Source organism: Antedon bifida, chromosome 6 (assembly GCF_963402885.1).
Source record: "Antedon bifida chromosome 6, ecAntBifi1.1, whole genome shotgun sequence".
Classification (NCBI taxonomy): Eukaryota; Metazoa; Echinodermata; class Crinoidea; order Comatulida; family Antedonidae; genus Antedon; species Antedon bifida.
This window is the reverse complement of record NC_136231.1, coordinates 2,044,892-2,058,100: the sequence shown is the minus strand read 5'-3', so window position 1 is coordinate 2,058,100 and position 13,209 is coordinate 2,044,892. Positions and strand designations below refer to the sequence as shown.

Sequence of the window (13,209 nt, the reverse complement as noted above, 5' to 3'; positions counted from 1 at the left end):
AGTAAGGCACGTGTTCCAATATTCCTGCATACGCACACTGTACTAACATGACATGTTTGGTCGTCAGTCATCAAAAGCTCCCTGTTCTTGGTCATCACTAGAACCAATATGAATATGCATTATTACTGATGATCATTATTATTATTTATGATTCCATTTCAGAATAATTGAAAACAAATTTTGTTGGTTCTTTTTAATGTACAGTATCAGAAAACTAACAAAATCAAAATGGAATCTCATTTTAGCTATACTCGATTCCATACCGTATGCAAAACAGTGAATATTTTACAATATAAAAGTTTGCCCATAATATAGACTAGTACACATCATGTGAAAATAAAATATACTGTATTAAGAGTTGCTATTTAACAGTTATGATATCCTAACAATGTTAATTAGAGCATTGTGTTTTATAAAACACAAAATAGAACAATAACAAACAAAAATTCTTATATACACTTTAATATTTGAATGTTATTAATTCTAAAAATAAAAATTGATTAAAATTAATGGGAGGTCGAAAATAAAAATGGAAACAGTTATACAGATTTATCTGTCTAGTTTCAGTTGAAATGTGATTATAGTAAGTCATTTGCTCTTTGTTAGCAATAATAGTGTTTTAACTACTTCATTAGCTTGACTTTAGAAAGTGTTTATCGACATACAATTTCACTTTCAGTTCTTTGGAAAAATACAGGCGATACCAAACGTCACTTAGACAAAATATTGACATTTTTATGTAAAAGGCAAAGCATTACAAATTATATATTTGGTGGTAATATTTAATGATCACTTTGTAGAGTTTCAAGACTATATTATAAAGTGGTAGGCACAAATTTATTTAAAAAATGAATCAGTGGTCCAGCAAAGCAAAACATGCCTTTTCAAGAGGATTTCTTAGCCAGAAAACACAAACAGAATTTGATGAGCAAATAACCTAGTATCTTCTTACCTTATCTTATCTTATCTACATATGCTGTGATCGCAACGCTTATTGTCTTTAAATTCTGTATACAAATGGTGGGAATTTAATTACAGTACATATACAGTGTTTATGGTACAATAAGAATACAGTAGATTGTGTAATACTATATCATTTAAGGCAATGAATAGTCAGAATTCGTAAATTTGAGTTTTGCATCAGGTAAAGTCTTTGTTTTGTGAAATAATATTATTGATCATCATCATCACTGTCATCTATGCAATTGTTTTTCTTAAAACTAGAGGTAGTACTCGATTGTGGCTTTTCTTCTTCTTCAGTCTCATCCATCTTTTCTTCGGAATCAACTGTCTCTTTTGTTTCTTTCTCATCATCCTTCGTTTTGTTTTTTTCTTTTGCCTCATTTTCTCCTCCTTCCTCTTTTACTCCTCCTTCCTCATTTTCTTCTCCTTCCACATTTTCTTCATTCATATTTTCTTCCGTTTCTTCTATTGGTTCCATATTCTTTGTTTCCCTGTTGGTTGATTGAAACACAATATTATTTTTATATTCTCTAGTTATTATGTAAATGTGTGTCTTGCAGCCTAATGGGCTGAATTGTGCACACGTGTTTTAAAGCTCTGTCTACACTTTATCAAACTAGTTTGACAAAAAGTGTGATGTGCCCAAATATGGTAGTGATATGCTCAAATATGGTAGCAATACGACATCATCATGTCCATATATATGTAGGCTTAAACACAACAAAAGTTAGCCCACTTCAAGTTGAACAAGAAGCCAGACAAGCCAAGCTTTTTACACCTAGAGATAAGATGAATAGCCTGTTTATTTGAGGCTACAGCTGCAAAGCCACCATCCATTGTTTCTATTGTCATATATATGTGGGCACATCACATTTTTTGTCACATAAAGTTTGATAGTGGAGACAGAACTTGTTATACCACTTTGGTCAAGGGGAGAACCTGCCGATTTTATGGTTATAGTTTGTGGCTTAAGAGCGTGTGTCATTCAATTCGACAAAAGTTTTAAAATAGATTCAAGCAATTTGAAATAAAAAAAACACTAATTATTTTATACACAGTACTACAATGGATCTGACTGACAAATGAAAAGAGTTTAAAGTCCTGTCTACACTATCAAACTTTATGTGACACAAAATGTGATGTGCCCATATATGGACATGATGATGTCATATCACTAACATATTTGGGCATATCACTACTATATTTGGGCAGATCACACTTTTTTGATAGTGTAGACAGAGCTTTAGAAAAATAAATTAATCCTACTCTTTGCTACTGCCAGCTCCAGCATCGTCCCCTGGGTTGTCATTTTCTTTATCTTGTGTCTTTGTGTTTAGCGATTGTATAAAAAAATTCTTAATTCCTTTCTGCCATTCTGGAGTTGCACGTGGACACACAACATTACCTCCTGCATATTTGTTTTTTGCAGCAGCTAAACATTTTTGAAAAGAGTTTTAAAAATTAAGCATAATTAAGAAAAAATATTTTATATTTTAGGACATCTTTTAGGATCATTATTAATTTGAACATTCTAATATACCAAAATGTAAGTATATGAAATATAATAGTTAATTATATCTCAACCGTAATAGTAATAGTAAATATATATATAGATATAATGCACTTATCAATTGTATGACCCACTATACGACCCCCGGGAGAGGTGCGTCATGGGTGCGTCATTTACAAATAATTAGTGACACAGGGGTGCGTCAAAAAATCTAGATGGTACGTCACATCAATGAACAAGGTGTGTCAATGTCCGTCACTTTACCATCCACCATATCATAAACAACATGGTCACAGTGCGTCAAAATGGGTGTGTCATGGTCACCTAAAGGTAAGTCACCTTTTTGACGCACGGGTGCGTCATGGTATTCAAAAGTATGACGCACATCGGACAAATGACGCACCTCTCCCGGGGGTCGTATAGTGGGTCATACAATTGACAAGTGCATAAGTATATGAACGATATATTACATAATTTTATTTCTTAGGAATGGCTGTAACAACAAGAATTGATTTTATATTGTAACTGTATACATTTTGAAACAAGTAAATTTACGATTATCCTTACCATTTGGGGAAAGAATTGCAGAACTCGAACCTGATCCTCCCGATGCACCCAAAGACTTTCTTGGTGCCTTTGCTGCCACGGCTAAGGATAGAAAAAAAGTATGCATGTTCAGTTTAAATAAATATTAGTTTGTGTAACTTTTGTTATGTGCAGTTTGCACAATATGAAATTGCACAAGGAAATCCTTGCACAATTTTTAAAAATTGGCAAATCTGATGTCATTTAGTTAGGCCTAGGGCCTAGGCATAATTAATTGAGTAGGCTGGCAAATCATGAATGCAACCTTTTTTACTTTTTTACTTGGCTTTCGTTTTATAGTTTAATCAAATAAGGTTATCTAGCCTAGGCCTAGGCCTAGAGCCTACATTTAAGCCCTAGCCGAGGCCGCACTTAACTCTTACGCTTACCTTTTCTGGCGCCTCCGTCTGCCTTTGTTCGAACCATTCTTGTTTTATTATGTTGTGATGATGGGTGGGTGGGTTTTTCAAACAAAATATTATCAAGTTGATAAACAATTTACATGAATAGGTATAAGATGGTCTGAATGGCTTACAAATAAATGTAATTGTTGTTTAGATAACAATGTCTTCTCTCCAATTTTGCCGGTTCGTCGTCTAGAATTTCGCGCGGATTCTGAACTTTCGCGGGGTATTTATTTCTATAAAGTTCATGTCAAAGGTGAGAGGTGACATGCTATTGACCAATCAGCTGTTGTTGTGAAATTCCCAGTAAAGTTTCCTCGCGAAAAGAAGACAGAAATCTCGTCCCGTATGGTAATAAAAGTATTTTTCAGGTAGGAACAGATGATTTTAAATTGCCAACAAATCCAATTTGTTTTTACATTGAAAATCGGCCATTTAATATACCTTATGATAGGAAATTCAGTGAACTAACTAGCCTACTATCCATAATAATATCTAGGCCCTAGCCTAGCTAGCAGTTGGTTCTATCATCAGCCAGGGCAGGGAAGAGCTTTTCCCTCAGGGTGGTAGACTAGTAGTACTACTACTATAGGCTAGCCTAGGCGTAGGAGAGACCTAGTTCTCAGCTCGAACAGTCAGTCAAACGTTGCGGCTGACATGCCATGTGGATGTATCCTCAGTAGTAGGCCCTATCTATATATAGTAGTATACAGTGAGAATGCACCACCAGTGCAGTGTCAGTGAGAATGTCATGACATGTTATTCTCATTTGACATTATTTTATCAATTTACTGATTGCATGCCAGACTGCCATTTCTTGTTGGACCGAATACACACGTCACACTTTAAAAGTTGAACATTTCCTTTCTCTTTTAAGTTACAACTTTTGATTAAAATAATTACAGTTAAAACATATTTTATTTTTTCAGCTAGGTACCAAGTGAATTTGAACATTTAATAATGGCTGTTGTGATCAACAAAGAACAAAACGATTTATTTCAATGGTGCTGCCAACAGTTTGTAGATATTCTTGACCTGGATTCACCCCAAGATATAGTCCAGTAGGTAGATTTATTGCAGACAACATTCCAAGTTAAAAATTTTGGGAGGTTTACATAATGATGTGACACGTTTTAAACAAAATGTTTTCCGTTTTTAACAGACCTAATTTGACATGGTTTAAACTAGTCACCAAATACATTGTGCAATCAGCATTTCTACTAATCAGATGTAAATGTATTAAATAGAAATAACCTTCTAAAAAACATAAAACAATAAAAAACATATTTTTATCTAAAACCAAAATTTCTGGAGATTTTATTAATATTCAGGAGATTGGATGAAAATTCGGGAGGCTCCCTGAAAAATTGGGAGGGTTGGTTCGTTAATGGGTAACTGTTATGCTACTACTGAGATTATTTTTACAGTTAGGTTCAGGTCACACCAACGCTAAATCAGTGGTTGAAACCTCATCCTAAAAGATAATCTCAGTATGTGTGAAAGTGTAGCATGGATATATTTAATGTTAGTCCTTTGATCAGATAGCAAAGAGTAAAATATATACTGATACTGAAAATAAATACAGATCATTGGTCATATCAGTTGACCATTTTTACTTTCAATGACCAATGTGAAACCCAATCTAAATTAATTATTACATTTGAAACTAATGTATATATATATATCTCAAGGTTTTCTTTAAAATATCACTTTCAGACAATAATTGTGTTAATAAATCAACATATGAAAACACACTAAGAATAATTGTGCCCACACAGTTATGTTAAGATGTGTGTGTACTATTACAGTCAACTCTTCCGATACTGGACACCTTTGACTAATTATGTCTGGTTTTCCTGAAAGTACGGTATTAGGAATGTGTTTTTAATGGTAAAAATTAATTTGAGAAAGATCTGGTATTGGGAGATTTTCTGGTTTTCAGAGAGTCCGATATTGAGAGAGTCGACTGTATGATAAATGGCTATTCACTGCATACACTTCAATCAAGCTTGATTTTAAATGACTCACATTTTTTTTTACCATTTAGTTATCTACTTTCAATGAGCAAGGAGCTAGACCTTTTAGATTACCTCAATGATCTATTAGACAAATGTAACTCCAAGCACAACTCATTTATTACTGAACTTACAAAAAGATGGAGAACTATAAATACAGAAACTTATACGCAAGATATAAAAGTCAACCATTCCAGTCCGTCAAACATGGATGTTCCAGAGAATGCACAAATATATAGAAAACCAGCTGTAGAAAATTTGTTAATTTCTAGTAGTAATAATAGTAAAGGACATAAAGAAAGGCAAGAAAAAGAAAAGAAGCCAGGAGAGTTTGTTAAAGTGGATTTATCATTGTTAAGACATGAGCCAAAGATGCCTGGTGATGACAAAAAGGTACAGTAACCAGTTTGTTTGGAGTGGAGTTGTGGCTTCATGGTTATGATGCTCGGCCAATCCAAGGATCCTGGGTTCAAGTCCTGTCATGTCAGAATGTTTTCCACTGATAAATTACAACTCCACTCTCAAAGACTGTGAGCAGGATTACCACCTTGTGAATGAATTCCTTGGCAATTTTCCTAAACATATAAAAAATAAGACTCTTCCAAAACCCATTATGGAAAATCTGGTTTCAAATTTTAATTGCACTGGCAATACATGTAGTACTAGTGAACTTGAGACCTTTGGGCTTTTGTTGTGTTAGATTATGGTATTCAGACGCACCAAATGCCCGGTTCAACCGTATCCATAATAACAACAGTTTTAAGGTACTCCCAAACCATTAATATGGTGATTGTTTTCTCGAATAAAGACTTTAATGTTGGAGGTTCAGCATACACACCTGGCTTGTGTGCACTTAAATGAACCCAATGCATCTTTGTATTGGGAAAGATATACTGTATACTACCCCAGTGTTCTAGTTCATCACAAAAGGGATGTCTGGAGAAAGGGCAACCTCAGATTCATTATACCCAACTACCATTACTTTTGATAAAGTTTACTTGAGAACAGTTTACATCTTAGTCCTGTATTCGGAAGGTTCAAAGCATACAGCTCAATTTCTGTAGCCCAAAGTTTATTTCAATCTTCCCCTGTATTGAATTTGAGTTGATTTCGAGTTGTTTTATTATTATCAGAGTGAACTTGACCAGTTTCTACAATCATGTAATAAGCAAGGGGCACGGAAGAAACAAAAACACCAACAGAAGTTTGTTCCTCTGTATAGTAACGAAGGAGAGGCAAAGGATACTGTACACCTACCAGGACGACACGCCTGTGAATGCCAAGCCCAGAAGCATGCTCTCATCAGTAACTGTTTAGTTTGTGGTAGAGTGGTCTGTGCCCAGGAAGGCTCAGGCCCCTGCTTGTTTTGTGGTAATTTAGTAAGTACATGCCTAGATACACTGTTCATAGCATTTTCAATGTATGGCTAGCTCAATTATCAACATTAAACATTTAACATTTTGACCCTTTTTAGGTTTGTACCCGAGAAGAACAAGAAATTTTATCAAGGAATTCTAATAAGAGCGAAAAAGTTAGGAGGAAATTGATGGGAGAAAAGCATATCGGTAATACAGACAAACAGAAGATTTCTGTGGAAAAAGCAATCAAAAATAAAAACAGACTAATAGAATATGACCGAACGAGGTGATAATAAATTGTAGTTTAAGCTTGTACATAAAAAAAAATAATCATCTTTATTGGAATTGACACCTTTATATCGGTAGCACACGTGTCAAACGGTGCGTCCAAGAAAAAGTAATAAAAATAAATCAAAGAACTAATTATGTACAGATTAAAGTTGTAAGAACACAACAACACAAAATTACTTATGGCATCGAGTCATCAATCAAAATGATGATGTTTTTTTATATCGTTTTACAATGACTTAAAAATTTGTCTATATAAGGCTACTGTATCTATCTTCAGATTTGCTCTATCACCAGTCCACCACAAATTTTGTTTTTGCATACACATACATTTTATTATAGTTTGTGTGTCAAAAACTTAAATTTCATGTATACTTAGTTGTAAACTTAATCCTATTATACTGTGCCCAAATATTATTATTAAAAAATGTTGGTAATCAATTGATTTTTCTTCTAGCGTCAAGAGAACCCAAGTTATAGATGATGAATCTGATTATTTTGCGACGGACACCAATCAATGGTTAACGGACAAAGAAAGACAATTGTTAAAAAAACGTGAGTCAGAGCTACGAGAACAACGGCATGGCTCCAGGTTAAACAAAAAAATAACATTAGACTTTGCCGGACGTAAAGTTGTAGATTCTGCCGAAAGTATCAATATGTATGATAGAAATGATGCTGTTGTGAAAGCAGTTAACTTTGGAACGGATTTAAGAAAAATGAATGGGGTGCGTGTCAACGACCTGGTAAACCCTGCAGTAAAAACACAACTGCCAAAGGTCAGTAGAGTTAGGTTATGTTCATACATAAGAGGTTTAGTGTTTCATGTCATATCTAGCATCGTAACAACTGTTCACACTTAATTAAACTAATGTGCCACCTATTTGGGCAAATATCTGGTATACAGAAATCAATTGGTTGGTGAATTGACACAATTATTGATGCATGACTTGTCGTAAGCGTCGTACACAAATCTTGTAATTTTAGATTTAGTGTGTTGTAAAAGGTGACTTCCCCTGTAGTTCACTGCTGTAGTTCATTTTGTATATGCCATGTACTGTAGGTCTGAACAGGCCCTTAGATTGTATAAAGGCAACCTGGATCATCTTTGGGCCGGAAGAGCTACCCTTAGAACCATGGAAATCACGTTTGTTCCATTCAACAGTTGTCATTTTTTAAATGAGATGAATATAATTCCTTGAAGATGTTTTGTCTCCCAATAACATGAAAAATGAAGATTAATAAAATCAGACTTTAAATAGACCATTTTGCAGTTTTGATAGAAAAAACCAAAAATAATTTCACTTATAAAAAGACATTGTCTGACAGACAATTTAAGTATTTTTTGCTTTAAATTACATTTTTTTCTGGTAGATAATTTCTTTTTCGATCCAGTTTTTGTTCAAAATGAATAATTATTATTGACATTTAAACATATTCAACAAAAAATTTGAAGAAAAAATTTTGTTAGGGAGACAATATATCTTCAAATCATTATAAGCCACTAATGTATAAAAGAGAAAATAAATTATTCCTTTGTTTAATTTATAGTTTGTGTCACAAGTTAAACCACCAAAACCAAGCGGCAGCTCACTGAATTTAGAAGCAAATCGTAGCAAGCATCGTATACAAGACAGAGAACTTCAGGAGATGTCCGACGAAGGAATGTGTCTTAGCATGCATCAACCCTGGGCATCGCTTTTTGTTCATGGAATTAAAAAGTAATATTTTATTTATTTATATACAATGTAATAAAATATATTTCCAATTGACTGAAAGTTGTTAACAAGATAATTAAACATATGGAGAAGATGCAACAAAGGCAGAAACACCTTTACCTTTAATTAAAACCAAAGAAAAAGTGAAATTAAATCTAACTATACTCTGTTCTACTATTGTTATTATTATACAATATAGGAAATCAATTAAGCTTTGTATATTTAATATTTGTTTTTTTTGTAATATTTTGTTTTATTTTCGCATATCAAACTCTATATAAAATAAAAAGCAAATTCTTGTCAAAACATTTACAGGGAACTTAAGCTCTGTCTACACTATCAAACTTTATGTGACAAAAAATGGTATCGATATTCGCTATAATTCTTCTACAATAACCAATAATAAATTATTGTTTATAGGTTTTTTTTCAGACAAAACAAAATACAGTAGTAAATGAATGTTTAAAAATAGAAATAAAACTATTAAAGTCATAATAATAAAGTACTTTTATTTCTGCACAGACATGAGGGTAGGACATGGTATACTGCTCATTGTGGAAGATTATGGATAGCAGCGACAGCAAAGATGCCATCAACAGAAGAAATTAACGAATTAGAATCATTCTATCAGTGTTTTTATGAAGGTAAGTATTTTATTCTATTAAATGTTATAGTGTAGATGTACTATGAGTTTATGAGATATGATTTACAAGTTGTAATAACCATGATATTTCTTCATGTATTTAAATAAATGAATAACAATATTATTAATAATGAAATAGTTAGTAAATATCCAGAGCTGGAAACTCTACTCCAATGAACTGTGCATACTGTATAACACATGGAATTTAACCCATCTTGTGGTGTTATAAATGTATTCATCCTCATGAGTAAATTCAGTTTAGGCCCTCTATTGACCCACGGCAGCTCCTTATCAGCACACCGGAAAACGCCTTTTCTTTCCGTGTACTAATTTATGTCCATTGTATGTAAATGGGACCAACAGTTTTACATCACATCCGAAGGACGAAGCAATGTACATTGCCTAAGGCTACAAGCAATATGGCACAAATAAAATCTTGAACCTATGCCTCTTACATGATAGTCCATCACACCATGTTGCTTTCACATTGTTGAGATGGACAATAATAAAAGCTTGTGAGCATAGTTAAAAGTAATAACAAATATGATTTTTCCAGTACAGTATTAAGAATAAGAGCTGTTGATTGCCATAGTACACTTTACTTATTGTAATATACTGATAATAGTCTCTTGATATTAGGTTATCCTTATTTATGACCCCTTTTACACTGATGATCTAAAAACTAATATGTATTTTAGAGAGTCAAATAGCCCAGCTTACTGTACCTAAAGAGACAACAATATTGGCAAGGGTTCGAGGCCGACTCGCTCCTAGTTCTGGTGGTGGAACAATTCTTCTCGGATAAGGACTATAAACCGTAGTTTCAGTGTACACAGTTATAACCTGTGTGCACTTTAAGAGAACCCAGTTCATTATTCGAGAGGAGTAGGGGGTTACCCCAGTGAACTGGTTCACAAACTAGCCCCTGTATCAGTGGGATTACCACCTATCTGATAGGACAGTGCTTAATTTACTATTGGTAATCCTTGGCCACATGTGCCTAAAGACATAAAGTTTAAAAAATAAATACATTTCTCTTTTACAGCTTCATTGAGTATCCCTGTTGAGCAAAATGTACCAGCATGAATTGAACGATGTTCATTTTCTTTTTTGTAGATATTGATATAGCATTTCCAGGTGTATATCCATCTGCCTGCCTACTTGGCTGTGTTGATGTCATTGATTGCTTATCACAAGATCAATATAGAGTTAATGTAAGTGTTTATACAGATGATGAATATTTATGAGTAGTTTAATTCGCAGAATATTTTCATGAGTTTAAAGATTGATTGTTCTATTCAATGAGCTGAGTTGAATAGGACTGAATAAAAATATTCTTCCTATTCAACAAATAGAATGGTGTTACATGCTTGAAATTAATAAAAATGTTGTATTTTACATTTATACTATGCAATTCCTAAATTTTTCCTGTCAATTTATTAAAGCCCATATATTGACATGATGATGTCATATCACTACCATATTTGCGCACATCACATTTTTTTTGTCACATAAAGTTTAATTATGTATACGGAGCTTTAGACATGACATTTGATAAAAAATGTTTTTGTACATGTTAAACTTTTTGACTTTGCACATTGTAATAACAAACATATCGCTTAATCTACAGTTTCCAGAAGGTGAGTCTTCATCTCCATATGTGATAATTGCTGAGAATTTCCAAGAGTTAGTTGTAAAATTTCCAATCAAAGGACAGCACAAAATATGTAAGCTATAACATACTTTTTATTTTATTAATTTTGGCAAAAGAAACATACAACAAATAGTTTGATTGTGCCAAGACGTGACACAAGAAGGTTTTTGTCGCCAATGTTGGCATTTCACTCTTAAATAAAACTACTGCATAAATACAGAACAACTGAATAAAAGTATTTACTAAAAAACAAAACAAAGTTCATTAGTGTACTGTAACATATACACAACCTGAAGATGCTAGTTATAAAACAATATTTCTAAAAATATAATTCTAAAAATAGTTGAAGCCAAGTGATTATAAAGGCTTTTGCAGTAGATATGGAAACTCTATTTGAATAGATATGGTGACTTCTGAAATATTTATCAACTGAATGAAATTGTTACAAAAAACAAAACAAAAGTTATTAGTGTACTGTCACATAGACACCACCTGAAGATGCTAGGTATAAATAAATATATTTCTAAAAATATAATTCTAAAAAAAGTTGTGATTATGAAGGCTTTTGCAGTAGATAAGTTAAGCCTGCAAAATTTATTGAGAAAAAAAAATTGTAATACTTTATCTTCAGGTTACATTCTCTTATTTTTTTAATCTACTGAGAAACTGATTTAATAATTTAATCATTAACTGATTATAAAGGCTTTTGCAGTAGATAAGTAAATAGTTGTTGGTAATACACAACAGATTAATAGTAATATTTTATCTTATCTTCAAGTTACAATTTCTCTTTTTGTATCTTCTAATTTAGGGAAACTGACAAATGATATACACAGTGCGGCCAAAAAAGGACTACGAAGTGTACCAAAAGTGTAAACTACAAATGATGTGATTAACCTTGTCAAGAAATAAACATTTACAATTTAAACCTGGGGCCGGATTTATCAAACTTGCTTAGCAAAAAAATCGTCTAAACTGTGCCTTAAATCCTTGATTTTGCTTTAGTCGGATTTATAAATATATCTAAGCAAAAATATTTGCTTAATTTTGTATTAAATCTAAGAGGAACAACACCCTGCCTTAAGGCCAATTTACACAGACGAGCGGTAACGGTAAGCGGAAACCGCGTAGCTTGTCCAACATATAATCTGTATCTATCTTGAGCGGAAACCGCCCGTCCGCTCCGCATTGTGTGTAAATGGTCATAAGTAATAACATATATTCTATATTTTTATTACCGTTACCGCTCGTCTGTGTAAATTGGCCTTTAAGATGAAATATAAAATTTACCCAAGACAATTTTTCTGCTAAGACAGTTTGATAAATAAGCTTAAGTTATTTGCTTAGTGATGTCTGTTAAGGGCGTAGAACTGAACGTGTGGCAGCCACAGATAAACCCTTTGATCTCTGGAGCTCAGCATCCTGTTGTTAGTTTACCTTGGTCTGATGCATAGGTGTAACACACACAGTTATTCCTACTCATTGGAGTTAATGGTATATTTTTAAAAGCATCCATTCTGTGTCTAACATATAACAAGTTTATTTATTGATAACGATGCATTATGTTATGTAAATTTTTAATTTATTTCCCCTGGGAAACTCGGTTTTAACATCATAGTTCGTAAATCACTGGGTTTTCAGTTTGTTCTGAAATAATAAGTAGTGTTTTATTTGTATTTAGAAAATGTTAACAATGTTATTATAGTAAGAATATATATTTTGCAATACATTCAAAATAATTAAAATCATACAGTAATTTGTTTCTGATATAATAATTAATAATTAAGCAAATAATTTAAATAAATAATATAGAAAGATTTATTTATGACTTTGTATTATATTGTGTGTTTTTTGTTGCATTATTAAATCATGAACAGGTGGTGTTTTAGCTACTAGCTATCATTTCCAGTTATGCAAATTACATATCTGGAAATGTATGCATGAAACTACATGATGTATTGTATAGCTGCCTTTAATAACACAGACAATTTAAGATGGGAACATCTCAGCCTAAATAAATATGTTCTACAGTAGATCGCCATTAAGGGGACCAAGTAAATGTCAACTTAAT

At 32.8% G+C, this 13,209-nt stretch overlaps 2 protein-coding genes across 3 annotated transcripts; one reads left to right on the top strand and one right to left on the bottom strand.

The window, feature by feature from the left end:
• Positions 1-166: 166 nt before the first annotated feature.
• Positions 167-3,673, bottom strand: LOC144845117 (PCNA-associated factor-like). The gene is made up of 4 exons (XM_078702271.1): positions 3,448-3,673; positions 3,041-3,121; positions 2,230-2,395; positions 167-1,454 (listed from the first exon to the last, which is right to left on the bottom strand). Exons 1-4 carry the CDS (start codon positions 3,482-3,484, stop codon positions 1,172-1,174), a joined length of 567 nt encoding a protein of 188 aa, XP_078558397.1. The 5' UTR covers positions 3,485-3,673; the 3' UTR covers positions 167-1,171.
• An 85-nt stretch (positions 3,674-3,758) lies between these two features.
• LOC144845079 (activating signal cointegrator 1-like) lies at positions 3,759-12,952 on the top strand. Of its 2 annotated transcripts, none has more exons than XM_078702218.1 (11): positions 3,759-3,833; positions 4,392-4,523; positions 5,510-5,870; positions 6,611-6,856; positions 6,952-7,121; positions 7,581-7,902; positions 8,675-8,844; positions 9,364-9,485; positions 10,601-10,698; positions 11,115-11,211; positions 11,950-12,952. In XM_078702218.1, the coding sequence occupies exons 2-11, from the start codon at positions 4,423-4,425 to the stop codon at positions 12,012-12,014; spliced, it is 1,752 nt and encodes a 583-aa protein (XP_078558344.1). In that variant the 5' UTR covers positions 3,759-3,833; positions 4,392-4,422; the 3' UTR covers positions 12,015-12,952. The 2 variants fall into 2 exon arrangements, with proteins under 2 accessions (XP_078558344.1, XP_078558345.1); XM_078702219.1 differs by having other exon boundaries at positions 3,773-3,833; positions 4,396-4,523.
• The last annotated feature ends 257 nt before the right edge of the window (positions 12,953-13,209 follow it).